General features: G+C 40.7%; 1 protein-coding gene across 1 annotated transcript in view; it reads right to left on the bottom strand.

Annotated features, from left to right (window-relative positions):
• Positions 1–14,446: 14,446 nt before the first annotated feature.
• ADAMTS9 (ADAM metallopeptidase with thrombospondin type 1 motif 9) overlaps positions 14,447–27,740 on the bottom strand; it is a 184,945-nt gene continuing 171,651 nt past the window's right edge. Inside the window, exons 38-40 of the mRNA XM_090283884.1 lie at positions 27,316–27,420; positions 17,070–17,164; positions 14,447–14,957 (exon numbers count right to left, since the gene is read on the bottom strand). Of these exons, the coding sequence (XP_090140010.1) occupies positions 17,075–17,164; positions 27,316–27,420 (195 nt within the window). The 3' untranslated portion in view covers positions 14,447–14,957; positions 17,070–17,074. The remainder of the gene's footprint in view (positions 14,958–17,069; positions 17,165–27,315; positions 27,421–27,740) is intronic.

The following is a 27,740-nucleotide window of genomic DNA, read 5'->3' as shown; positions in this document are numbered from 1 at the left end:
AGAAAAAAAGAAAAGGCAATATCTGGAATTTTAATCTAGGAACATGGGCTATTGGAACATCCTTCTTTTGAAGTTGAGGGTCATTGACATAAGGGCCAGTGTGGCCTATTAGGGATTTGGACAATCATATCAGCACCTGGCCAATATCTCTGGTTCTTAAAAGTGTGGAAAAGATGTAGTAGACAGAGTAGTGACCTCTGAAAGATGCCCACATCCCAATCTCCAAAACCTATGGATATGTTACTTTACATTAAATTAAGGCTCTTAATGTAGATAGATTATCCTGGGTTATCTGGTGGGCCCAGTGCAATCACACAGGTTCTTATAAGAAGGAGCAAGTGAGTCAAAGTCAGAAAAAGGTGACATGATGATGGAAGCAGAGGTCAAAGAGGGAGAGTGAGGTTTGAAGATGCTAGCCTGCTGGCTTCAAAGACAGAGGAAGGGGCCATCAGCCAGAGAAAGCAGGCACCTCTGGAAGCTGGAAAAGGCATAGAGACAGATTCTCCTCTAGAGCCTTCAGAAGGAACACAGCCCTGCTGGTCCATTTTAGATGGCAAGCACCCAGAACTGAAACATATCATATTTGGTTTGAGGTCCTTTGTTGCAGCAGCAATAAAAAATGAATGAATACAGAGTTGTGGAGCTAGAAGAAGCATCCTGGGGGTCTGCTCTCCTAAGCTTATACCTGACAGGAACCCCTGAGTCTTTAGCAGCTGGGTGAGCATACAAACTTTATTGTGCTAAAAGTAAGATTTAAGCGATAAAAATGTTTATGGAAATCAGAACCATAGTATTAAAATTTGTGTGTTAAAGAATATATGAAAATATGATAGCTTATATAATAGTCATGATTTTAAACATTTGAATTATATTATTAGAGTGTAGCTATAATGCCAATTTAAAATGTCATTGAATACTTCCTTCAGTTTTGCAATTTTAAGTTAAAACCATATTAAATTAATTTTCCACTTCGAAATATTTTAGAAGAACCTGAAATCTACTGATTTATGTAATATTTATAGTTTTGTATTTATAAAGACTAAATACTTAGAAAGGCTTCCTTAAATTAGATAATTGGACTTATTACAGAAATAAAATTCATGAAGTGTATAAATACTGTATAAAATATTAAAAGACTTTTAATTGACTAAGTCATGAATGGAGCAAACATCATTTAGAAGTTTTTAACAAGTAATTGCCAAAAACTAGGCTGATAAGAAAAATAATAAGATTTATAAGCTGAAATACAAAGCTTAAGAACTAGGGTTTTGTACTTGGAAATGTAAAAAATTGAATAAAGTTGCCTTTTCTACACACAAACACCACCCTCAACCTCACTGACACTCGTATCAACAGCAGGTGAGTTATTTGATCCTAAGTCGGGACAAAGTGACAGGGGAAACTAGCTTCTTGGAAAGTGTTCATTTCTATACAAAGTTAGATTTTCTCTCTTTCCTGTTGTAACCAGATGCCCCTCTGATTAGCACTTTGAATATTTGCTCCTTTTGTCCTCTTTGGATATCACTGGGATTAATAACGTAAAACTAGCTGGCTGGGTTACCTACTGAGCAGATAAAACATGTGCCTAGGGCTGCAGCAAAGATGATCTACAGGGTTTTTTTGGGGGGGGAATTAATATTTGATATTAAAAATAGTCTTCATGGGGAAAAAACCCTAAATTCATGATCTGGAATTATTTTTAATTTTGAGGTCTATATTTGAGGGGAGTAGCATAATCTTTTCAGGGCCTGGGACCTCCAAAGTTCCTTGCAAAATCATCTCTAAAAGAAGCAGAAAAAAAAAAAAAAACAGCTACAAAGAACAAATTGATAGTTGCCAGGTGGGAGGGGGTTGGGGCTGCTTGAAAAAGGTGAAAGGAATTAACAAGTATGAATTGCCAGTTATAAAAATAGTCACAGGGGTGTAAAGTACAGCACAGGGAATATAGTCAATAATATTGTAATAACTGTGTATCGGTACTAGATTTATCAGGGTGATCACTTTGTACATTATATAACTGTCTAATCACTGGGTAGTACACCTGAAACTAATATAACATTGTATGTCAACTACTTGAAAAATAAGTTTGTTTGCTTTTTAAAAAAGGGAATTCTGAGCCATGCTACAACACGAGTTATGCTCAGGTAAATAAGTCAAACAGTGTATGATTCCACTTACATGAGGTGAGGTACTTAGAGTAGTCAAACTCACAGAGAAATAAAGTAGAATGACAGTTGTCAGGAGCTGGGGGTTTGGGGAAAATAGGGAGTTAGTGTTTAGGATACAGAGTTTCTGTTTTGCAAGAGGAAGAGAATTCTGGGGGTGGGTGGTGGTGAAGGTTGCACAACAATGTAAATGTACTTAATGCCACTGAACTGTGTACTTAAAAAATGGTTAAGACGTTAAATTTTATGCATATTTTACCACAGTAAAAATATTAATAAAATAAAATAAGCAGCAAAACCCTGCAGGTTTAACAGTGCACTGGCCCAGACTTGAGACTAAAACAACAGAGGAAGTCCTCTCATGCCATCTGTTGGTGACAGATAGAATTTTCCAAGCTCGCTGCAGTTGGTGGCAGGCTTTTATGGGGATCCATAGCTTTGTTCTTGCCTATGGAAGTTTATAAAGAAGGAACTTCTTACTGCCCTACTTAAAACACACTCACCCAAGGTGCTGGGCATGCCTGATTCTTGTTCCTGCTTAATTTCTTCCCCTAGTACTTACCATCTGACACACTAGGTTTTGCTTACTATTTATTACTTCTGTATCCATGAGAAGAGAAAGAAAGATCAACACGCTAAGGCAAGGGAGCAACAGCATGTGTGAACGCTTTGAGGAACGCAAGGTGTTGGTGCTCAGAGAATGACATGACATGCCACCATGGTATAGGGATGGCCACTGTGGAAAACATGGTCAGATTTATTACAAAAAAAAAAAAAAGATTGCCAAGTGTTTTTATTTGGTTGGCAAGAAATTTGTTTAGTTTTATCCATAAAATAAGACACGTTTTTCATTTTCACCAATAACTTTATTGATTTATTTTTAGTGTGTCAGCTGTCTCCCATTATTGACTTCTAGTGGGTACAGGCCAGGGATACTGCTAAACATCTTCCAATGCATAAGACAGCCCCACTACAAAGACTTATTTGGCCAAAATGTCAAGAGTTCCAAGACACTTTGCAAACCACTTTCAACGTGTTCGATCAGTCACAGCATTTTCTCCATACACCGCACAAAACTTTTTTTTGAAATGATGAAGCATAATACACTGAAAATGTTGCACATTTCTTCTATGTTCAATGTTAAAATGGCTGCACAAAAATTCACCAATATAAGGTTTTTTTTTTAAAAAATGCATACTGATATGACTGTCACAATACAACCTAATAAAATTACTTTGAATGAAGTTTCTCTTTCTTATACAATTACATTTTATTTTTTTCCTCTTTTATTTTTTCATTTTTCAATTACAGTTGTCCCATTTTTCCCCCATTGCTCTCCCCCACCCAGCCCCCCCCTTATCCCACAATCATATCACCCCCTGTTGTTCATGTCCATGAGTCATTTATACACATTCCTTGACTAAACCCTTCCCTTACTTATCCCTCTTCTCTCCTTTCCCCCTTTCCCCCATTGACTGCTATTCTGCTCCTTGTCCTATTTAGTTCATTTGTTTATGTTGTTCTTTAGTTTCCTGTATTAGGTGATATCATATGGTATTTTTCTTTCTTTGCCTGGCTTATTTCACTAAACATAATTCTCTCTACTTCCATCCATGTTGTTGCAAAAGGCAGGAGTTCCTTCTTTCTGCTACATAGTATTCCATTGTGTAAATGTAGCACAGTTTTTTGATCCACTCATCTAGTTGGGCATTTAGGCTGTTTCCAGCACTTAGCTATTGTAAACAGTGCTGCTATGAACATAGGGGTGCACAAGTTCTTTTGAATTAGGGTTTTAGGATTTTTCGGGTATAATCCTAGTAGTGGAATCGCTGGTTCAAAAGGCAGTTCCATTTTTAGTTTTTTGAGGATATTCCATATTGTTTTCCACAGTGGCTGCACCAGTCTGCATTCCCACCAACAGTGCAGTAGGGTTCCCGTTTCTCCACATCCTCATCAGCACTTGTTGTTTGTTGATTTGTTGATGATGGCCATTCTGACTGGTGTGAGGTGGTATCTCATTGTGGTTTTTATTTGCATCTCTCTGATGGCTAATGATGTTGAGCATTTTTTCATGTGTCTATGGACCTTCTGTATGTCCTCTTCGGAGAAGTGTTTGTTCAGGTCCTTTGCCCATTTTTTAATTGGGTTGTTTGTTTTCTTGATGTTGAGTCGTATAAGCTCTTTATATATTTTGGAGATCAGTCCCCAGTCTGTGATATCATTGGCAAATATGTTTTCCCATATGGTTGGTTTCCTTTTCATCTTGTTGATGTTTTCTTTTGCTGAGCAGAAACTCTTTAGTTTGATGTAGTCCCATTTGTTAATTTTTTCCTTTATTTCTCTTGTCTTAGGAGATGTATCCGTGAAAATATTGTTACATGGGATATCTGAAATTTTCCTGCTTATGTTTTCCTCTAGGACTTTTATGGTGTCATGGTTTACATTTAAGTCTTTGATCCATTTTGAGTTTATTCTCGTGTGTGGTTTAAGTTGGTGGTCTAATTTCATTTTTTTGCACTTCCCTGTCCAGTTCTCCCAGCACCATTTGTTAAAAAGGCTCTTCTCACTCCATTTTATGTTCCTTCCTCCTTTATCAAATATTAGTTGACCATAGAGGCCTGGGTTTATTTCTGGACTCTATTCTGTTCCACTGATCTATATGTCTGTTCTTATGCCAGTACCAGACTGTTTTGATCACAGTGGCTTTGTAGTATTGTTTGATGTCTGGTATTGTGATTCCTCCTGCTGTGCTCTTCTGTCTCAAGATTGCTTTTGCTATTTGGGGTCTTTTTTGGTTCCATATAAATTTTTGGAGTATCTGTTCTAGGTCTGTGAAATATGTCATTGGTATTTTAATAGGGATTGCATTGAATCTGTAAATTGCTTTGGGTAGTATGGCCATTTTGATGATGTTGATTCTTCCCGGTCAAGAACATGGTATTTGTTTCCATTTATTTGTATCTTCCTTAATTTCTTTCTGTAATGTTACATAATTTTCAGAGTACAGGTCGTTTATCTCTTTGGGTAAGTTTATTCCTAGGTACTTTATTTTTCTTGTTGCTGTACTAAATGGTATTTTCTTTTTTGTCTCTGTCTCTGATATTTTATTGTTGGTGTACAGAAATGCCTTAGATTTCTGTATATTTATTTTGTACCCTGCTATTTTGCCAAATTCACTTATTATATCAAGTAGTCTTTTAGTGGAGTTTATAGAATTTTCTAGGTATACTATCATGTCATCTGCATGTAATGATAGTTTTACTTCTTCTCTCCCTATTTGGATGCCTTTTATTTCTTTTTCTTGTCTGATTGCTGTGGCTAGGACTTCCAACACTCTGTTGAATAGGAGTGGAAAGAGTGGACAGCCTTGTCTAGTTCCTGATTTCAGGGGGAATGCTTTCAGTTTTTGTCCATTGAGTATGATGTTGGCTTCAGGCTTCTCATATATAGCCTTAATGATGTTAAGGTATACTCCCTCTATTCCCATTTTGCTGAGTGTTTTCATTATAAATCGGTGTTGTACTTTATCAAATGCTTTTTCTGCATCTATTGATATGATCATGTGATTTTGTCTTTTATTCTGTTTAGGTGATGTATTATATTTATTGATTTGTGAATATTAAACCATCCTTGCATCCCTGGGATGAATCCCACTTGATCGTGGTGTATGATCTTTTTCATGTATTGCTGGATCCTGTTAGCCAATATTTTATTGAGGATTTTAGCATCCATGTTCATCAGTGATATTGGTCTGTAATTTTCTTTCTTTGTTGTGTCTTGACTTGGTTTTGGGATTAGGGTAATACTGGCTTCAGAGAAAGAGTTTGGGATTTTTCCCTCTTCTTTGATTTTTTGGAATAAATGGAGGAGGGTAGGAGTTAGTTCTTCCCTAAATGTTTTGTAAAATTCACCTGTGAAGCCATCCGGTCCAGGGCTTTTGTGTGCAGGGAGATTTTTCATTACTGTTTCAATTTCCTTCTTTGTTATTGGTCTGTTGAGACTTTCTTCTTCTTCTTGATTCAGTTTTGGAAGGTTATATGTTTCTAGAAATTTTTCCATTTCTTCTAGGTTGTCAAATTTCTTGCCATACAGTTGTTTGTAGTAATTTCTTACTATCGTTTGTATTTCTGTGGTATCAGTCGTGATTTCTCCTCTTTCATTTCTGATTTTGTTTATTTGGGTCTTCTCTCTTTTTTTCTTGATGAGCCTGGCTAGAGGCTTGTAGATTTTATTTTTTTGAAAAACCAGCTCCTAGTTTCGTTGATCTTTTGAATTGTTTGTTTGGTCTCCATGTCATTTAATTCTGCTCTGATCTTGATGATTTCTTTCCTTCTTCTTGCCCTAGGCTTTGTTGTTGTTGTTCTAGTTCTCGTAGCTTTAGGGTTAGATATTTTATTTGAGATTCTTCTGTCCTTTTCAGATATGCCTGTATTTCTATGAAGTTCCCTCTTATGACTGCTTTTGCTGTGTCCCATAGGTTTGGGGCTGTTGTGTGTTCATTATCATTAGTTTCTAGAAATTTCTTGATTTCTTCTTTGATGTCCTTGTTAAACCATTCATTTTTTAATAGCATGTTATTCATTCTCCATGGGTTTGGGTGTCTTTGATTTTTTTCTCTGAGGTTGATTTTTAGTTTCAAGGCATTGTGGTTTGAAAAGATGCTTAATATGATTTCAATTTTCTTGAATTTGTTGAGGCTTGTTTTGTGTCCTATCATGTGGTCTATCTTCGAAAATGTCCCATGTACCTTTGAAAAGAATGTATATTTTGCTTCTTTGGGGTGAGAAGTTCTATATATATCAGTTAAATCCACGTGGTTTAGTGTGTTGTTCAATGCCTGAATATCCTTGGTGTTTCTTTGCTTCGAAGATCTGTCTATTGTTGATAATGGAGTGTTAAAGTCTCCTACTATGAGTGTGTTGCTGTTAGTATCCTTCTTGTGGTCTTCTACTATTTTCTTTATATATTTGGGTGCTTCTATGTTGGGTGCATATATATTTATCAGTGTTATATCTTTTTGATGGATTGTTCCTTTAAGTATTATGAAATGTCCTTCTTTGTCTCTTTTTATTGCCCTTGCTTTAAAATCCATTTTGTCTGATATGAGGACTGCTACCTCAGCTTTTTTTTCAGGTCCGTTTGCTTGGAATATTTTTTTATATTCCTTTACTTTCAGTCTGTGTAAATCTTTTGTTTTGAGGTGTGTTTCTTGTAGACAGCAAATATGTGGGTCCTGTTTTCTTATCCATTCTGTTACCCTATGTCTTTTAATTGGAGCATTTAATCCATTCACATTTAAGGTTATTATTGACATGTGTTTATTCATTTCCCTTTGTACCTGTGTTCCTCTCCTCTTTTCTTCTTCTTTTTTCTTAAAATATCCCCTGTAGCATCTATTGTAATGCTGGTTTGGTGGGATGTATTCTTTTAGTCTTCCTTTGTCTGGGAAACTCCTTATTTCATCTTCCATTTTGAATGAGAGCCTTGCTTGGTAGAGTATTCTTGGTTGAAGGCCTTTGTTTTCATTGCTTGAAATATTTTTGACCATTCCCTTCTGGCTTGTAGTGTTTCTGTTGAGAAATCGGTCGATAGCCTTATCAGAGCTCCCTTGTATGTTATTTGCTGTTTTTCTCTTGCTGCTTTCAGGATTTTCTCTCTGTCTTTGAATGTTGCCATTTTAATTATGATGTGCCTTGGCGTGGGGTTTTGGGGGTTCCTCTTCATTGGAACTCTCTGTGCTTCCTGAACTTGCATAACTTCTTCTCTCATCAGGTTAGGAAAATTTTCTGTCACTATTCCTCCTATCAGCTTTTCTATTCCTTGTTCCTCTTCTCCCTCTTTAATTCCAGTGACTCTGATGTTGTTTTTCCTTATGCTATCCTGTAATTCCCTTACTTCTTCTTCGTACTTTTTCAATCTTTTTTCATTTTGTTGTATTGTCTGGGAATTTTTGTCTACATTATCTTCTAGCTCACTAATCCAATCCTCTGCTTCGGTTAGTCGGTTTTTGATTGATTCTTCTGTGTTTTTCAGTTCAGAGATTGAATTCTTCATTTCTTCCTGGTTCTTTTTAATAGTTTCTATGTCTTTTTTTTATGCTGGTGTAGTTCTTTGCAAGTTCCCTGTACTTTTCTTGGAGCTGTTGGTAACTTCCTTGGAGGTTGTCATAGTTGTTTTTGAGGTTGTCGAGTATATTGAGCTTCTTCCCCACCATTGTTTTAAATTCTGTGTCTGACATTTGGGCTATGCCTATTCCATCTACCTCTCTTTCTGGGGGTTCCTCTTTTCATTTCATTGGGAGATTGTTTCTGTGTCTTACCATGTTGGAGTCTTCTTGTTCGTTTTTGTTTTTTGGATTGGTCTGCTTTGACTTCCCATCTTTGTGGTATGAGATTCTTTATAGGAGATCTGGGGGTTTCAGTGGTGCAGTCTCTTTGATCTCCTGAGCCTGAAGTCCTTGGGGTACACTTTATGTCATTTGTTTATGCTGTCTGGTTATATTTCAGATGTTCTTTGGTAGGATCTTCCTTCTGGCTAGTTGATTGAGAGTCACTCTATCCACTTTGTCTTGAGTTATTTTGTGGAGAGGCCGTTAAAAACATAAACACACAGACCAGGCAGGAAACCCATACCCTCAAAAATATCCCCCACCCTCTATCCTGCTATCGTCAGCTAACAAGCCAGTATTAATATAAATATAGAGAGATTAGAGCTTTTATACTATAGGAAGAATAGATGAGTTTTTTATAGGGAGGAGAAATATGATTTTTGAGAGAGGAGATGATAGATTAATAATAGTTGAGACTATGCAAGACAATAGGTAATATTTACATTGTATGTTAGTAACGATAGAAGAAAAGGAGGGAAAAATGCAGAATATAGTAAGAAAGTGGGGTTGTATAGTACCAGATTTATATAGTAGTTATATTCTATTTATTTAGTGTGAAAGGGAGGCTAAACTAGACACACAAACAAATAAAAAAAAATTAAAGAGGAAGGATGAGAAGGAGAGATTGTATGAAACAAATTAGAGATATAGTTTTTTTAAGGAAAAAGAAAAGTTCTTACTCAGTTCAGCCTTTGTGTGTTGTCTTCTTTTTCTGCGTCCACAGCTGGTATAATGAGGCGGGCCAGAGGTTTCTGTTCCTTGCAGCAGCGGTGTGTGCCCACGGTCACTGGTGCGGCGCGTTCCTTTGGTGCCTGTTGGAGTTGGCGAGGTGCTTTTGTGGGCGCTCCCGTGCATGCGCAAGGCAGCCTGAGCACTAGCCTCAGGCCTGCTGAGCTGCGCTCTGGGAGTTGGTCTCTCGCCTCTTAGGGTGGGGCCCCTGGACACTTGTGCACAGTGGAAGTGAACGTCTGTGAGTCACTGCCGCCCGCTGTTCCCGAGTCGTAGCCGCCCACCGTTCCTGCACCCGCCTGGGTGGGCACAAGCAGAGCCTGAGCAAGTGGTCTGCACTCTGGCCTGGCACCCACTGGAGCTGGCCAGGGGTGTCTGTGCAGGGTCTTCTGGGTGTCCAGCGGGCCCTCCCTGCAGCTGTTGGGGCACTGATCTTATGTCTGTTGGGGTGTGTCCGAGGGGCAGCTGGATGCGCGGCCCCGCCCACCTGGACTAGTGAATGAGGGCACTTCCCTATGTGCACCCGCACGACCCAAGGGGAGGGTTGAGGAGTGGGAGAGTGCACTTCTGCGCCTGTGCTCCTCAAGAATGTCCTATCACCCCCAAACTTTCCTCCGCTCTCCGCAGTTCACAAGAGAAAAATATAAAGGAAAATTACGTTCTCACATGCACAGCGGTACGCTGTCTCCTGTTCTTCAGCACCAATGCCACCTGGTCGAGTCCCGTCTCTGCCAGTGGGCAGAGATCCAGTCTCCTCCCAGTTCCTCTCTGGGGAAGCCTGTGGTCGCCAAAAATCCTTTGTGTACTTCCAGCCACAGTTCGGGCAGCCACCCCAGTCAGAAATCCTGTCTTGTCCCTTTTTCCTCTGCTATCCTCACCAAACAGGTTGTTCCCAGATGGTTTTTCTCTAATCCAGCAGTGCCAAGGCTCGACTCCTGCCAGTGTCCAGCTGCTCACTGAGATGTTCTGTCTGCAATTAGTCCAAACTGCAGACGGGTCTCGGGAGCCAGAAAGCGCAGCCTCCCCTCACTCCTCCATCATCTTCCCCTCTCTGAATGAAGTTAAAGACAACTCAGCACTACTAGAGCTATTGTATGGAAAAAACTAAATGAACTTTTTTGCCAACCCAATACTTGTTTATTTGCTAATTTTCCTCTCGTATGTCACCACCACTAAAATGTAAGCTGCAAAGGGCAGAGGTTTTTGTAGGCTTTGCTCACTGCTTGTGACAGAAGCAGCCGCCCAGAGCCAATTTTGCCTCCTTCCTTTTAGAACAGAAGCCCCACCTCCACTTGGCAGTAGCTGGGTGCGTGGTTTCCAGCCTCTCTTGCAGCAACATGAGCCTGTGCATCTAAGCAATTGCCAATAAGTTGTGAATAAAAGTTATTCTTTAACTTCCAGGTCTTGCCTTAAAATAATTGTCCCCTTCCTGCAGGCTAGAAACAGACGCGGTGAGGATGAGCTGTATAAAGACAATGCCTTTGAGAATGGCCAAGCCACAAAACAGAAGCAGCCTGAGTCGTCTGATGCCATGCCGAATGGAGTTACTCACCCACCAGTCCCGACTGCCTGCTGACCTCTGCACAGCAAATGAGAGAGAAATGAATGCTCATCTTATTTTAGGGTCTCTTTGCCATAGCCTCTATTATGAACTGCATTGTCTTCCCAAATTTTATGTATTGGAGCCCTAACTCCTAATGTGACTGTATCTGGAGCTAGGGCTTATAATTAAGTCATCAAGATGAAATGAGGTCATAAGGGTGGGGTCCTAATCAAATAGGGCAGAGTCCTTCTAAGAAGGGGAGGAGACAGGAGATCTCACTCTCCCTCTTTCTCTCTCCCTCCCTCTCTTTCACCTTATATTGATGAAAGGCCATGTGGGGACACAGCAAAAAGAGGGCTGTATACAAGCAAGCAAGAGAGGCCTCACCAGAAACCCACCTTAGCAGCACTATGATCCTGAACTTCTAGCCTGTGAGAAAATAAATTTCTGTAGCCTAAGATACCCACTCTGTGGCATTTTGATATGGCAGCCCTAGAGGGCAGCCCTAGTCTGTGCCCTAGTACACTGCTGCACCTCCAGTGCCCAGAACAGAGCTTGGGAATTAGTAGAGATGCAATACTTGTTATTTGGATAAATAAGTGAATGAGTAGAATACAAAGATAATACTTAATTTGTACAGTGCTATAAAAATGTAAAGAATTAACGGATTCTAGCAAATTATAACTGTCCATTCACCCCCTCCACACACTCACCTTTCCATCACCCTATTTGTGGTTGGAAGCAAAGTGAACCCTCATCTTGCACTTGTACCAGTCAGTTCCTTCTCTCCCATAGTCCACCCTGAGCCTATCTGTTGTCAGTGCCTGTTCATTTTACCACCGATTAGCACTGTTAATTTCCTATCATTACAATGGCCACAGTTCTAGCCCAGATTCTCTGGTCTCTTGCTTGTTTTGATAACTGCTTCCAAAGCATTCCCTCCCCAGTCTCTGTACCTGAATCTGCTGTAGAGACTTCTATTTGCCTCTTTCAAATACACTTTCCTAGGAACAGATCCCTCACTATATGCAGTTTGACAATGCACTCTGAAACAGCCCCATGCCCCCAATGCCCGGCAGCCTAGGTGCAGCCACATGACCAAATTCTGGCTGAGAAGCTATAATCAGAATCTGTTGGGTGAAGTTTCTGGAAAAAGTCTTAAAAAGGATAGAGATCTTAGACCAGTCCACTTTTTACACTTCCACCCATTCCATTTTTCTTGTTGCCTGGAATTTGGGAGTGATTGCCAGAGCTCTAGCAGCCACAATGAAATATTGAAGATTGAGAAGTAGATAGAGGAAAAATCATCTGTCTCTGATGATTTTGTGGAGCTGCCACACCAGCCCTGGATTGCCTCTCTCCAGGTTTATTTTACGTAACAGTGAAATACGCTTTTCAATGCGTAAGCCATTGCAGTCAGTCTCTGTAATCAGCAGATGAACCCAGTTCCTAATTGACACAGAACCCAGGTCTTCACAGCTGTCAGCTTACTCTTCTAATAATGCACATTTTGAGGGCAGCTATTTTGCCACCAGTGGTATAGGACTCAAAGGGTCTTCAGAAAACACTTAATCCTGCAGGGTAGATGTAGATGGGAGGACTATCACATATGCACGCATACACACGTGCATGCATACAAATGCTCACACATGCATGTTATGTGCATGCATACAAACACACAATTAGAATCTAAGGTGGATATCTGCTACTTTTGCCTGTCTTCATACCATCTACCCTTTTCTGATAACAAAACCCTTCCTTTTTGGAAACTGTCTTTTTTCCAACTGAAGCTGTCAATCACTGGACACATGATCCCACTTAGCACTTGATCACCCTCTAGCCCTGGACTTGCAATGCAATCAGAGTTTTTTGGGGACTGCTCCATATTCACTGTATGTAAATTTGGGCCTATTTGCACCTCAAAGACTGTCTCCTTATCCACAGAACAACAATGAGGTAAATCTATACTTGTTCTTTATACTTGTGAGAATGATTTAAAACAATTAAATAAAGAGCCTCATTTATGGTGAATGTCGACTTACTATTAGATTTTTTTGGAAATATCTAATTTCTCTGGACACCATCAGTCTATAGCGTACTAACTACTGTTACACAAAAATTGACAATTAAGTTCCCAAATCCCACTTAAGTCTGGTTTGTTAGCTCATTTGTTCCCCATCACACAGACAAGAGGTTTATATCTGTTTTCAGAAAAACCACTTCGATTGACTTGAGTGATAAAAAGACAGACTTGGGGACAGTTCCCATTCCTTATCTGTCTCTAAAATAGCAACTGTAATTGATGGGGTTAAGGAAATCTGTATTTCTTCTCAATCTGGAAATCTTAAAAATTGGAGATATTTTTACTACAACTTGAATGAAGAGTCCAGAAACCATGTGAAACAGACATGTTTGAATGTGGTCATGGTATTTATTTATAGCATATTTTCACAATGTGTTAATAGTGGAGAATAGCACATATTCATACACTGAGTATAACTTCTCCTGAAGCACTCTGGAGTTTTGGGGGGTTGGAGAATACTGCCTGGCTTTTCCTAATCTCTTTGGTGTTTAGAAGTGGGCAGGATTTCTCCAAGCCAGTGTCTGTCAGGGGTCATGGGCATAGATTTCCCTCTGATCAAGTTGGAAGGGCAGGAAGACTGTGGCTTTGGCACTTTCATTTTGGAAAGAATTAACAGAGTGGAGTAATGGACAATCAGAAAGACTCAGGTATCTTGTACTCCATAGTTCGTTTCTTGTCACAAATGCCAATTCTTGCAGCAGCCACGAACACTGGCAGGGTCTTGGGCTCACGGCCTGAAGACAAGTCATGTCACCAGCCAATGTTTTCATGTAAAAGGCAATAACAAAGAACTTGGTTCTGAATTTCTCCAGGTATTCTGGGGGTGCTGAAGGTCACCCCCATCCTATGCATCCTCTGTCTTGCAACTGGTAAACTTGGATGTCATTTCAGAATATCTTGGCAAAATGCTGAGAGGACCTCACTTTCTCAAGGTCACTCTGTAATGAGGTTGCTTGTGGATCCCTCCCTTTACCCACAGGAGGACCGAGGCACCATGAACTGAAGCATATTAATAACAATAACAATAAAAAGAACAGAGTACAACTCTGTCCCAAAAAAGGCATGTCGAAAAGTAAGGGTAAACAGCTGATCTTATTTTATCCAGGTGGCTATGTCCATTGGAAAATGTCCTTTGGTTCCTCCCTTTTATTAAATATGTTTACATTTCTGAGTCTGACGATCACTTAAATATTAGCACCAAGGCAGCAGTTTTGTTCCCAGAGATCACATGAAACTAAATAGATACTTAGTGTAATTAATAGCCGGTATAATCTGTGACATCACTAAATTCGTTGGCTAATGATGCTTTCATAGAAATGCCAAAAATACCCCTGTAGCACCTTGAGTATGACTAGATTGTTTTAAAAAACAAATTAAAATTTAAAAAATTAAAAATAAAACATTTACAGATAGAAGGTAAACAATAGTGTACCGTGATAATGCAGGATCACTTTTGTCATAATACTACATATAATGTAGAGTACGTAAAATGCAGTGGTCTGACTGCAAGAAACAAAATAATGCAAAAGGCAGTCATAATAGAATCATTTTACGTACAAAAATATTACATACATCACAATAAATAATTCAAACATAAATATTAAACTTTACATCATTAGGATATTCCACAGATATACACACACATATACAGATGCTTAATAGTCACCTGTCTGGGGGCAACAGACCACGCCACATTTGTTAATCATTAGGCCACAGAAAGAATGAGATAGAAAGGTAGAGAGAAAGAAGGAAAGGGGGACAGCAGGCGGTGGGGGGAGAGAGAGAGAGAGAGAAAGGAAGAAAGAGAGAGAGAGAAAGAGAGAAAGAAGGGGGCCCTGATCAGTGTGGCTCAGTGGGTTGGGCATCATCTTGCAAAGCAAAAGGTATGTGTGTGTATATATGTGTATATATGCATATGTATATACACACACACACAAGCATACAAGGCCACACACACACACACACATGCACACACACACCCAAATTCAAGGTGGAGGTATTGCATTATTATCCTTCATCCATCCCATTGTGGCTTCCTCTTCAGAGCACCTAAAAACAAGTGAACCAACCAGGAAAGGTAAATCTACTGTCTCAAATGCCGTAAGTCATACAGTTTTACATAAAGAATTTTAAAATACATTATTTTCTTTAGATTTTAAAAGTAATATACGTCTGCTATCAGAAACATGTACATTTCAGGAGAGCATAAAGAATGAAAAAATACTAGCTTGATAGTCCCACTTAAGATAACCCTCCTCAAATATTGATATATTTCCTTCTAGCCTTTTTTCTATACATACATGTATATAGTATGTAAAACACATACAAAACTTTATTTACTAGGTATAAAATATATAAAATAGACATATAATGGGGATCTCTAGCGGATGCTTGCTGACTGCCTGCCTTCATCCCATCGCCCCATTTCTGATAACAAACCCCTTCTTGTGCTTTGGGAACTGCCTCTTCCAAAAGAAGCTGTCAATCACTCGACCCTAGATGGGTACATGATCTCCATTTCCTGGACATTGTGATTGGTTCAAAAGTGGCTGTGTGACTCAATCAGAGCCAGAATTCTTATATAGAATGAATACTGGAGGGGAGCATTTACTTGGGACCAAGAGCTGTAAGGATGATGTAATCCTAGAGCTGCCAGGGGCCATGGGGTGGGAGAGATGATCTGCCTGAGAATGAAGCCACTGAAGAGACAGCATTGCTAATTGATGGATAAAAGAGTTTGATGACTTTGAGCCTCTGGATCCAGCCATGCCTAAAGCTAGACCACTGCTCAGTTATTTAAGACAATAAGTTTCCTTTTTCTTTTGCCTCTCATAATGGAAATAATCCTAAGATCATAATTTTGAATAATATGTTTAATTAAGCATCGAAATACTGATTTATAAATGTCAGCTAATTAATCCTGTGTCAGGATCTTGAGTTTTACAGGATAATGGGCTGCTAGAAATCTGAGGACAGTTGTCTTGGGTGGTCACATGAGTAGGCTGAGCTCGTTCCCATAGCTGAAGGCACTGTGATGAGAAAAAGAGTGACCAATTCAGCCTTCTACCCAGCAGTGGAAGCACTTACTGGCATAATTTAGTTAGACCAGGGATTGTCATACTTTAACATGCATGATTCTCCTGGGGATTTGAAAAATGCAGATTCTGGTTTCATGGGTCTGGGGCGAGTTCTGACATTCTGCATTTTTAACAAGTTTCCACTGTGCATGGGAAGTGTGTGCAACAATGCAGAAATGAGAACAGTGGCTTTGGTGTAGGACATGCCTGGGTTCTGCCAAAGGAACTCATTGTGCCCATAGGCAAGCTGTGTAACTGGTGTGGGGCCCAGCTTCCCTCTGTAACATGAAGATCACAGCCCTCTCTTATGGCTTTCTTGTGAGGATTCAACGAAATAATGCCTGCAAAGTGCTTAGCATGGTGCCTGACACGTGGTCAGGGCACAGTGAACACCCTTAATATTATTTTTATTATATTCCTAGGCAGTATTTCACAAATGTTAATCTGAGTCAACTGCATCAGAATTCCTTGCACTAAAAAATACAGATTCCTGGATCTACCAGAGACCAAATGAAGCTGGACTTCTAGAGATGAAGCCCAGTAAGAAGTATTTTTAATAAGCACTGCAGAGAAATCTAATGCAGGAAGCGTGTGGACTTCAGGGTGGAGGACAGATGAGCAGGAAAGAAAAAGGTGAAATAGCACTGAGATGCTTAACAGTCACCTGTCTGGGGGCAACAGACCTCCCACACTTGTTAATCATTAGGCCACAGAAAGAATGAGATAGAAAGGTAGAGAGAAAGAAGGAAAGGGAGGGAGGGAGGGCGGAAGGAAGAGAGAGAGAGAGAGAGAGAGAGAGAGAGAAAGGAAGAAAGAGAGAGAGAAATAAGGGGCCCTGACCATTGTGGCTCAGTGGGTTGCACATCATCTTGCAAAGCGAAAAGTCTTCAGTTTGATTCCTGGTCAGGGCACATGCCTGGGTTTCGGGTTTGGTCCTGGTCGGGGCATGTGTGAGAGGCAACCCATCAATGTTTCTCTCTCACGTCAATGTTTCTCTCTCCCCCCCTTCCCTTCTCTCTAAAAACAAATAAATTTTAAAAATCTTAAAGAGGAAGGAAGGAAGGAAGAAAGAAAATGGACTTACCTTAATTATAAAACTCGAACCTCCAGGCCAGTGCCTGAGGATGGAGTACATTTTCCACAGTAACCACCACATGTCCCCATAACTCGGGTACCATCCTGTAAGGAGATGCACTATCTTAGACTACTTGCTTGGCTAGTGTTTCCAGGACTTGGACTGGCTTTTCAGGAAATCATTCTTGTGCACACAGGAGGCAAGCCTTCAAAATGAGAGCGAGCCCAGTATGCTCACCATGGTGTAGAGCAGGGTTGATGGTAGCTGGGCTCAATCCAGCCAGCTACCCACTTCTGTATGGCCCACATGTCTAGAATAATTTTACATTTTTAAATGGTTAAGAAGATTCAAACCCAAAATAATACTTCTTGACATGTGAAAATTCTATGAAATTCATATTTTACTGTCCATTAAGTTACATTGGAACATAGCCATGTTCATCCATTTGCCTACAGCTGCTAGCATGCCATGATATCAAGGCCAAGTACTTGACACAGCTCTCTTGCTTCACATTGCTACTCAGCACACTGTACTTCAGTGACACCATTTCAAGGTGTCCTTGTTTTGCGTGCTATACGTATTGCTATATCATAATAGTTTTATTTTTTTATTAGCAGTGTATACCATATCATGTCAAACAAGAAAAGAAAAGTGGACTCTGAATGTTATACTTTTAAGGTACAGCAATGTGTGGACTTTTCTGTTATAATTTGAGAGGGTAAAGCATTGCGTTTATCATGCAATAACATCACAGCTGTGCTAGAAGCATAGACTGTACACCAACATTACCAAACAGCCTTCGCCACAATATTCCTGACTCACAGGAAAGTTATGGTGAGAAGTTCAGAAAACTTAAAAAGGAATATCTCACCATAGGATAATTTCTTCACAAAAATAAAAATGAGTAAAAATAAAAAAATAAATAAAATGAGTTAATAAGTTTCCAAATAGCTCATTTGTTAACCAAGCAATGGAAACATTTCATCATGGTGAGTTCATGAAATCTTGTTTCATTGCAGCAGTTGAAGAAATGTGTCCAGAGAAAATAAACCCATTTAAGACTCTTAACCTTTTCGCAAGAACAGTTACTCAAAAAGTTTATGACATTGGCAGCAACATTAATCAATCAATTTTTAAAAAGGAGGCAAACAATTTTGAGTGATTATCTTTGGCTCTTCATGAACTGATACATATTACTGATACATTTCAGTTGATAATTATTGGAGCAGACAGTGCCAAGTAGGATGTGACTAAAGAATATGTCTCTATGAAGAGCCCATGTGGAATTCAAGTGAGAAAATTTCAAAGAGGTTGAGAAACACAAGTGCAGAACAACTGAGTAGAATCTGTAAGATGGGCTGACAGCTGATGGTGGGAAAAAAATCTCTGGGATGGGAAGATCTTTAGTTAGTCAGATTTACAAAGCTTGTGACATGTCAGATGTTCAAATCCTATTTGTTGTATCATCCATCAGTTGGTGCTTTGTGAAAAATATTCAAGTCTCTCAGGGGATTCAGAGCCAGCAGCGTCCATGATGAACTCCTTTGCTCTCATGAACTTAATTAACCATCATTGGTTTTGTAAATTTTTCATCAGATCTAGAAGCTGAACACTCTGACTTGTCCTACTATAAGCAGTTTGAAGACTTAGCAGTGATTACGTTTTATTGTGAGATTTTGAGCTCAGTGCTGGGATTTAAATTTTTCTGAATGAGAACTGCTCTAAATCACTGTGACTGAATACTCAATGGCTTTGGACATTAGCTTTTGCTACCAGTTTGATAGTATCTCTTAATGAATTGACCCTAAAATTAAAAGGCAAAACTGCCACTTACAGGCCAAATTCATAATGTGATAAAGTCATTTCAATAATAGCTAACATTTTTGAATCATAAGTAATAGTGAGCTGTTTTATGAACTTTCCATTCTGTTGAAAGATAAAATGAGAAGCTACACCTTCAACCCACATAAATTCATGGTGGAGGTATTTTCCAAGCTTGAATTGCAGTTTCAGCAGTAATTTTTTGTTAGTGCAATGGAAATTTTCAAACTTCAAAATCAATTTAACAAGGCAACTGAGGAGTTTTATCTAATCTTCAGTTACAATTAATTAACCTGCAATGTAAGGACATGTTTACAAATATCAAGAGAAAATATTATAGAATTTTGTAAGTGCTTGTGAAGCATAAGTATACTCAATTAAAATCATATAATTGTGGACTGTATCAGGGTTGCTGCCCTGGCTGGTTTAGCTCAGTGGATTGAGCGTCGGCCTGCGAGCTAAGTGTCGCTGGTTCGATCTTCCAGTCAGGGTACATCAGAGAAGGAAAACTCTGACTCCAAAAAACCTCCGCTGCCTTGCGGCATACCTCTTCAGGGGAAAGGCTAAGGGAGTAAACCCTGACAGAAAATCCGGAGCCGGAGTCCCTAAGGCGGTTTGACGTTGTAGTCAACACCGGCAACTCCTGCGGCGCACCTGAAGCCAAGCTGTATTGACTCCGTCTTTCCCTTGGACCCTTCAGCTGTGAAGAGAGGGGGGGTCTGCTGCTTGGGCAACAGCAGACCCTCCATATCACCCTGCCCAGGCTCTGTAGCTTCAGCGTCATCGCAAGATGTCGATTCAACACGGGAGGAGACAGATACCGTGTCACTCCCGAGTCGGACTGCACAGCCATTCTCGGCGGTGCAGATAGACACTTAAGAAGCTACACCATCGTCTCTCGAGACGGACGGCTGCCGACGACGACGACGATCAGGGTTGGCAATGCATATTTGTGTAAAAAAACATTTATATAAAGATAAAAATCACACTTCCAATCAGCATTTACAGTAAACATTTATAATCAATTTTGATAATAGAAAACACTAATTAAGCAAAATGTTATATTCTCAATATTTCTTTCTTCTCATTGGTAGAACTATATAAAAAATATACTCAATTATCACTATTTTTAATTCAACCAATAAAAGTTTTGTGCAAATTTAACTCTTGTCATATAAATACATATATAATAGCATTCTTTTGCCTGTTGGCCAGCAAAGTCTAAAATATTTACTGTCTTGTCCTTCACAGAAAAAGTTTTCCAGCCCTTGATCTCAAGTTTTGTGTGGTCTCTCCAGATACCATCGTATCTCTCTATCCTGCTCCCCTCATCTCTGAATGTCTTTGGGTTGTTTTTCTGACATGCCCCTCACCACGCAGGGTCTGCACACGTCATCCCTCCATGTGGAATTCTCCTTCTCTTCCTCTCCCTTTCTGTGTGCACTGGACCATCCCAAATTTTGACTGGTAAATTCTTCTGAACCCAACCCAGAGGCCATGTCCTCTGAGATACCTTCCTGAACCAGTTACCTGCTACAGAGCATCCTGTAAAATTAGATAATTCTTTCTTTACACCTGTCTTCCTGCTAGAGTGAACGCCCCATGATGGCAAGGCAATGTCTTGTTAAAAGCCAAGGGTCTCCAGAACCTAGCACAATATACAGGGTCAGGCAAAAGTAGGTGTACAGTTGTTCATACGAAATACAACAATACATAATAAATAATAATGCAAGAATAAATTCCGTGTTTAACTGCAAACCTACTTTTGCCTTACCCTGTATGGCTCAGAGTGATACTAAATACATGTTTGTTAAATGAGTGAGTGAAAGAGGCAGAAGCTGAAGTACACTCTTCTCTTTGACCTGCAATTTAGATCACTCTCCTAATTAGTTCTCCTAACACTTCACCATGCAACAAAGAACTCCTTTTCTAATTGTGGCATCATATCCCATTGTGTATATTTACCATGTCATGCTAGGGAACCCCCCCCACCACCACCACACATCTTCACTACTGCACAATGTTTGGCATCTCAGATGTTTCTCATATGCCACTCTTGGGAATAACACTGTGATGGACCATACTTATGCCTGCACTTTAGGATATCTTTGGGCCACATGCACAGAACTGGGTGAAAAGGCATGAAGATTTGGCTCTTTTGGCCAAACTAAGAAAGTCTCTTGCAAATAATGGGTGATCTTTTATCTAAAAAAATTGTCAACTTAACAAATAAAGAGAATGAAGTAGTTTCTCTAATTTGCATGCCTTGGATTATGAGTGCGGCTGAGTTGGAGATTTCTATCCCCCTCATGCTGCTGGTTTTAAGGGCCCATGTTAGCCTTACAGCTAGTCTGACACCTCTAACTAGATCTGATGCCAGACCAACCTTCTAGCCAGGAACCTTCTCCCGAGGTTGAAGTATTGGGCTGGTGGTCTTAAGGATGCCAGTACGTCATGAATGACTTCTGTCTCATCAAAGCTTATGTTTTACCCAAACTCTCTCCCGCCCTAACAGTGGGATAACTATCAGACAGTTTGTACTGCATCTTTAAATAGCCTTTAAGCCTCAGTTCCCCTTGCCATCTGTAAGTGGGGATAACATTAGTCTCCCCTGACAGGTTTGCTGTAAATCAATGAATGCATGTAAAGTGCTTAGCCTGGTACTTAGCCTAATATTCATGCTCAACAAACATTAGTTGTTTTTATGATAAAGGTACATTTTATCTGTGGATTTCCATCATTTCCTGATTTCATGAAGATGAGGAAAAGTCTGAGTAATTATGAAATTTCTGATAATGACTTTGCAATTTTTGTGTTATTTCATTAATTGGGACTCTGTTAATTTGATTTAAATAAAAGCTAACCCAAAACTTATTTTTACAATAGAACAACAACAACAACAACATACCTGAAAAAATGCATAGCATAAACATGATTGTCATGGAAACAGTGCCTATTTCAGAGAAAAAGTCTGTTTTCCAGCATTTTAGAAGCACCCACTCACCCTCAATAGAACAGTAGTTGTAAATAATTTTTATTTCTTCACTAAAACAAATGAAGCTTTCTAAAAATAAAGCCTATGAATCTTTCAATGAATATTTTGTTAGCCAGCCTGGTTTGAGTTTTACATATAATTAAGATGAATGACTCTCTGCTCCATTAAGGATAGTTTATTTTGCATACTTTTTCATAATTTCTCTGTTTTCTCAAACAGTATAAAAGGGAAGGTTTTCATGTGGCTTAGGAAAGCTAGTATATCTTGGATTGAAGTGTGCTTATTTATATTTCTTTGGAGTGTGGTGGTGGTCACATTGCCCATATAACATGGTATGTGTATATATACATTTTCCAATAGCACATCAGGCAGTTACATACATGTGAATATATGTCTAAACATTGTCTAATTTCTATAGGAATGCACAGAATAAAAAGTACATATATAAGGTATGACTTTACTGGTCTGTAGTACGACCTTTACACTTGGTGGGTAGCTGGATTGTCATAGTAAATTGCAGGATAGGAGGCAGTCTGTGGTGGATAGAAGAGACCTGATTCTGCACCACACACACACACACACACACACACACACACACACACACACACCTCCTGTTACTGTCACTCTGCTGGCTATAAATGAATTGAAAGATAGGCACCAGTTCATCTCCTTTATGGCCATACAGTGTCACTCGTTTTAATTTCAGAGCAAGTCTTCAATGTACAGCTCTACCCTAGCACAAGGAATGCCAGCGAGGCCCTGGGGCCAAGCAGCCAGCTCTTAGAAACACAGGCCTCTGCCTCCACAATTTCCCAGGTGCACAAAAAAGCATGAAGTCGCGTGGGGACCTCTCCCATCCAACCTGAAACGAACCCTGCTTCCTCCTTCCTGGCTCTGAAAGCAGTTCCAGAAGTGATTCCCGGACAGAAGGCCACATAGCAGTTCTGGCAATAGGTGTGGAACTGCAGGGCACTTCTGGATGGGCTGAGGGCCAGTTCAGATTCTGAGCACATCCGCGTATGTGTTGAGTATGCACAAAATGTTACTGCAGAGGAGCTCAGAATTTCAACATTTTCTCTACAGTCTCACATCTGAGCCATGCTCCCCTTTCTGTCTGTCTCTCTGCCCTCCTCACACAAGCAGAATAGAAATGCATCAGCCCCTGAGCTATGCAGGTGCAGCTAAAGCCTCCACCTGGAAGTTCATCCCTAGGCCAAGGGGGTATCCCACATGTCTCACTCCTGGCTGGAGTGGGAGCTCATGTAGACAAAATCCATGTGGTGCTATGGGTATCAGCCAGGTCCAGGCTCAGCCTTGACTCAGACCTGACCTTCCACTCTTCATTTCAAGTAAGGCTGCTTCCTTTATCACCTCGACCAACTTCTAAAACCTATGGCAAGCCTCAGGGCTGTGAAAATGTTGTAACATTAATAGCTAATACTTATAGCATGCCTGCTGATTGCCCTGTGACATGCAAACAGCTTTGCATTCCTAACTCATTATTATGAACACCATGGAATAAGGGCCATCAAGATTCCTATTTTATAGATAAAGAAATCAAGGCCCCCGAGAAGTTAAATGACTTTACCAACATGGCAGAGCTAAAATGCACATGCTTAGGTGATCCAGTTTAACAGTCTGCTCAGTGGCCCAGCTCTGCAGCCACAAGAGCTGGGCTGCTGCTGGGGGTGGGGGGTGGTGACGAATTTCACCACTAAAAGCATCACACACTTATTTATGCTCTATCCACCTTCTCAAGTTCCTTGCACCAGAATTTGATGAGGAGGCTGGAGGAATGGAATTTGATGCATGTCGTCGTCGTCGGCAGCCGTCCGTCTCGAGAGACGATGGTGTAGCTTCTTAAGAGTCTATCTGCACCGCCTAGAATGGCAGTGCAGTCCGACTCGGGAGTGACACGGTATCTGTCTCCTCCCGTGTTGAATCGACATCTTGCGATGACGCTGGAGTGTCCTCTCCAGTGGAGCTGAAGCTACAGAGCCTGGGCAGGGTGATATGGAGGGTCTGCTGTTGCCCATGCAGCAGACCCCCCCTCTCTTCGCAGCTGAAGGGTCCAAGGGAAAGACGGAGTCAATACAGCTTGGCTTCAGGTGCGCCGCAGGAGTTGCCGGTGTTGACTACAACGTCAAACCGCCTTAGGGACTCCGGCTCCGGATTTTCTGTCGGGGTTTACTCCCTTAGCCTTTCCCCTGAAGAGGTATGCCGCAAGGCAGCAGAGGTTTTTTGGAGTCAGAGTTTTCCTTCTCTGTTGATGCATGTAAATTGCCCAATAAATAGTAGCTATTTTGGTTACAAAATTATTTTTATTGGTTAAGAATAGGAGGATTCTTTGTGTTACACATATGGAGGCAACAGTGAACCTGACATGGAGACTTATTTTTACCACTTGTTCTTGATGGTGAGCAGCATCTCTGCCCTCCAAGTGGTTCTGGAGATTCAGTTTTACCCTGAATGACTAGACGTTTCCTTTAGTGTTGCTTGGGAAAAACATTTTATTGCCGACCGGGTTTGGGAAATTGAGGTTTTCATTGTGTCTTTCCCTCTGTAGCTCCCAGCAGCAAAGTGAAGGAAAGGGAGTAATGATTATTTGAGAGCTGAGTCAAAGCAGGGCTGTTCAGAGAGAGGGTTGTGACTCCTGATGGGAGGGCCCCTTAGGGGCAGGGTTGGGGGGGAGGGGTAATAGTGGGAAGAGGGTATGGAGTACTTTTCCTAAAAGTGTTTCATGGGACACTGGTTGTTGGGGTCAATTAAAAGGTGTAGTTTTAAAAAGAAAGTTCTGTGGTTGGTTTAACTACATCAGTGGTTCTCAACACGTGGCCCCAGGCCAAGGCATCACATCACTTAGGAAATTGTTGGAAATCTCCATTCCGAGCTGTCCCCCAGCAGGCTGTGTATAAGTCAGTCCTGGAGGGCGTTCTGATGCTGGTTCAGGTTTGAGAACTACTGATTTAGGGGAACGCTAGTTTGAATAAAGTTACATAGATTTCCATCCTGTATACTTTATTCCAACTTCTAATATCCTAACGCTTAACAGGATTCTTCAAGAAAGAAATAAAACAGCAGTTTCCTTCCAAGTGTCTCTGGCTGCAGGGGCCTATTTTCACGGAACATCCCCAGGGGATGCAGCTCTGTGGACTGCACAGCATGTCAGGTCTGCAGAGTCACATTTCTAGGGCTTGCCTGCAGCTAGAGACTGTTGAGTCCTGGCTCCAGGGGAGGCATAAGGAATGCTCCACACACCCTGGAGATTAATTTTGAGCTCAGGCTGTCTGAGCTGTCATGGAACACCAAGGTTTAAAAAGAAAATGCTGACAGGCAGTTGTGGAACCAAATCCCTCCAGCCCAGGGGGAAGCTGGCCCCAAGGCTTGGGGGACAACAGCCCGTTAATGTTGGCCGGGTAGTAATCATTGTCTCCACAAGGTGGCGCTCCCGCAGAATTTATTTTTGGCTCAAGGCTTGGGAAACAGCCGGATGATCTTGGCCTGGTAGTAATCGTTGTTTCCATAAGGTGGCGCTCCCAGGTATAACTATTTTTAGTTTCCTGGGTAAAACTGCAATATTGACTCTGGCTGCCAAATGGAGTTGAAACTTTTATTATAGTTTACATAGATGGCTTCCTACATAATCACGCTTCATATCCGACCATGTTTTGGGCAGTTAATTATTTTTCTGTCCCTCTGGGTCACTAAAACACAATAATATATAGACCCTGGAGGGCAGGGATAGGAAAGAGCATTCCAATTTCAGGGCACATTCTAAAGCACGTGTGTGCTCTCAGCTGCCTTTATTCCTTTCACTGCAAGGGAAAACATGTAATGATTAATTTATGAACAATCAATCATATTAGAGGTAGTTGATTGGCTAGGAGACAAAAGGGAGTGATTTTTTTTCTTCATAGGTACAAATATAACCCTGGCAGCTTAAAACGAGGTGTCAGGAAAGTCGGTTTTTTTCTGGGAAGTCACAGTTGGATGTTTCTTCCTTTCCCAGGGAAAGCAAATCAAGCTGCTTCTTTGTAGTCTGATTTTGATAGAGTTTAGCAAATAAAAATACAGGATGCCCAACAGAGCTGTATTTCAGATAAACAACAAGTACTTTTTAGAATAAGCATGCCCCACGTGATGTTTAAGACATAGTAAAAACTGTTCCTTGTTTGTTTAAAATCCAAATTTAATTGGGCACCCTGTATTGTCTGGCAACCCTACTTTGGAACAACACCCCATTTTCTGGCTCTCTTTTTCCCCCTACCCTCCTCACATTTCTGAGGGGACCCTGAGACAGGGGTCATATATAGGTGGGACTGGGACCATGGGCCACTCCCTGGTAAGTTTCCCACTTGTCCATAGGTCAGGTTCCTGCCACACATTCTCAGAACTTCTGAGGGACACTGTGAAGGTCAGTGGTTTCTGCCCTTGCAGAACATTAGAATCATCTGGGGAACTCTAAATTCTACCCCTGTTCCAGAGATTCCCATTCAGTGATTCTGGTGGGGTCAGGGCACTTGCATTTTAAACTCTCCCAGGTGGTTCTAATGTTCATCCAGGCTGAGATCAGGGCTTAATACCCTGCTAATGTGCCGTGCTAATGAACCTAGCAACTTTCTCCAGTTGCAGAAGCTGACTCAGAGGCTCCGGAGCCCCAGAAGCTGCATTTTCAACAAGCTTCTGAGTGATCCTGGTGCTCCACCTCAGTGATTTTTCAACAGGTGTGTTGCAAGAATGTTTAAAACATGCAATACATGACTATTTAGTCAGAGGCACTGACCTCTTTTCCCTTAGATTGTCAAATAACAAAATGACAACAGCCAACACAATAGCTGTCTGGTGTGAATGAATCAAAATTACACCTATTTTTGGTGTGCTGCCGAATTTTAATAATTAGTTTATATGTGCCATGAAATGAAAAGGTTTAAAATCACTGCTCTACATGGACCGTACCTTGAGTAGCAAGATTTTAGAGCATGAAAAGCATTGTAGAACCCGTGTTTCTCTCAATCTCCAAAAAGTTCACCTAAATTATCTTTTTCTTTCAGCCCCATTTACATTTCAATTTTTCTCAACCATCCTTTTCCTCAGGTTCATAAAAGTAAGTTTTGCATTCGCTAACTGCAAGGAGTCTGCTGCACACACTCTCAGTGGCTTCTTGCTGCTTCCAGCTTCCTCCCTGGTATCCTTCTAATGACCGGGATGGTTTGCAGGCTCACACTTCCAGAGAGAACTCACCAGGAGCCAAGCAAGGCTCTCTCCCTTTCTCTCACCTATACACCCTTTGCCTTTGATTTACTTCCTATGTTTTCTAACACTTTGAAAAATGGTTTGAGTAAGTGGGGCAGCATATTTGTACCACCACAGAAGGCAGGGGAAGAAGAGAAGGAAGACTGAAGAAAGAAAACCCATTCCCCAACGAATCTGTAACCTTACCGGTGACTTCTTAATGTCAGAGACGGCATAGTTCCCTTGTGATATCCATCTAGCAGACTCAGTTAAAGAAAGGCCTGTTCCATAAAGGTTGATGCTAAAACGACCCTGGAAAAATGACCAAGGAAAAAGATTTTTAGTCCACTTGATGCTCTAAGCAAAGACCACACAATAAAAGGTAACTTGGAAAGGAAATAGTAATGAATAACAAGAGCTACTAATTATTGAGGGTTTGGGATGCGGGGGAGGGTGTAGGTCTGGGCCAGGCACTTATCAAGTATCATCTCATTCATCTTTGCAAGAGCTCTAGGAAAGAAGTTTTCTTTACAGGTGGGGAAACTGAGGCCCAGCAGAGGTGATTAACTTCTTCAGGATTCGGTGCGAATCCAACCAGGTTTTCCTGACTTCAAAGTCTTCATTCGCAGCCT

This window comes from Furipterus horrens, unplaced genomic scaffold (assembly GCF_987537825.1).
Source record: "Furipterus horrens unplaced genomic scaffold, mFurHor1.1.pri manual_scaffold_7, whole genome shotgun sequence".
In the NCBI taxonomy this organism is placed as follows: domain Eukaryota; kingdom Metazoa; phylum Chordata; class Mammalia; order Chiroptera; family Furipteridae; genus Furipterus; species Furipterus horrens.
The sequence above is the reverse complement of the archived record's forward strand: the minus strand, read 5'-3'. Positions and strand labels throughout refer to the sequence as shown.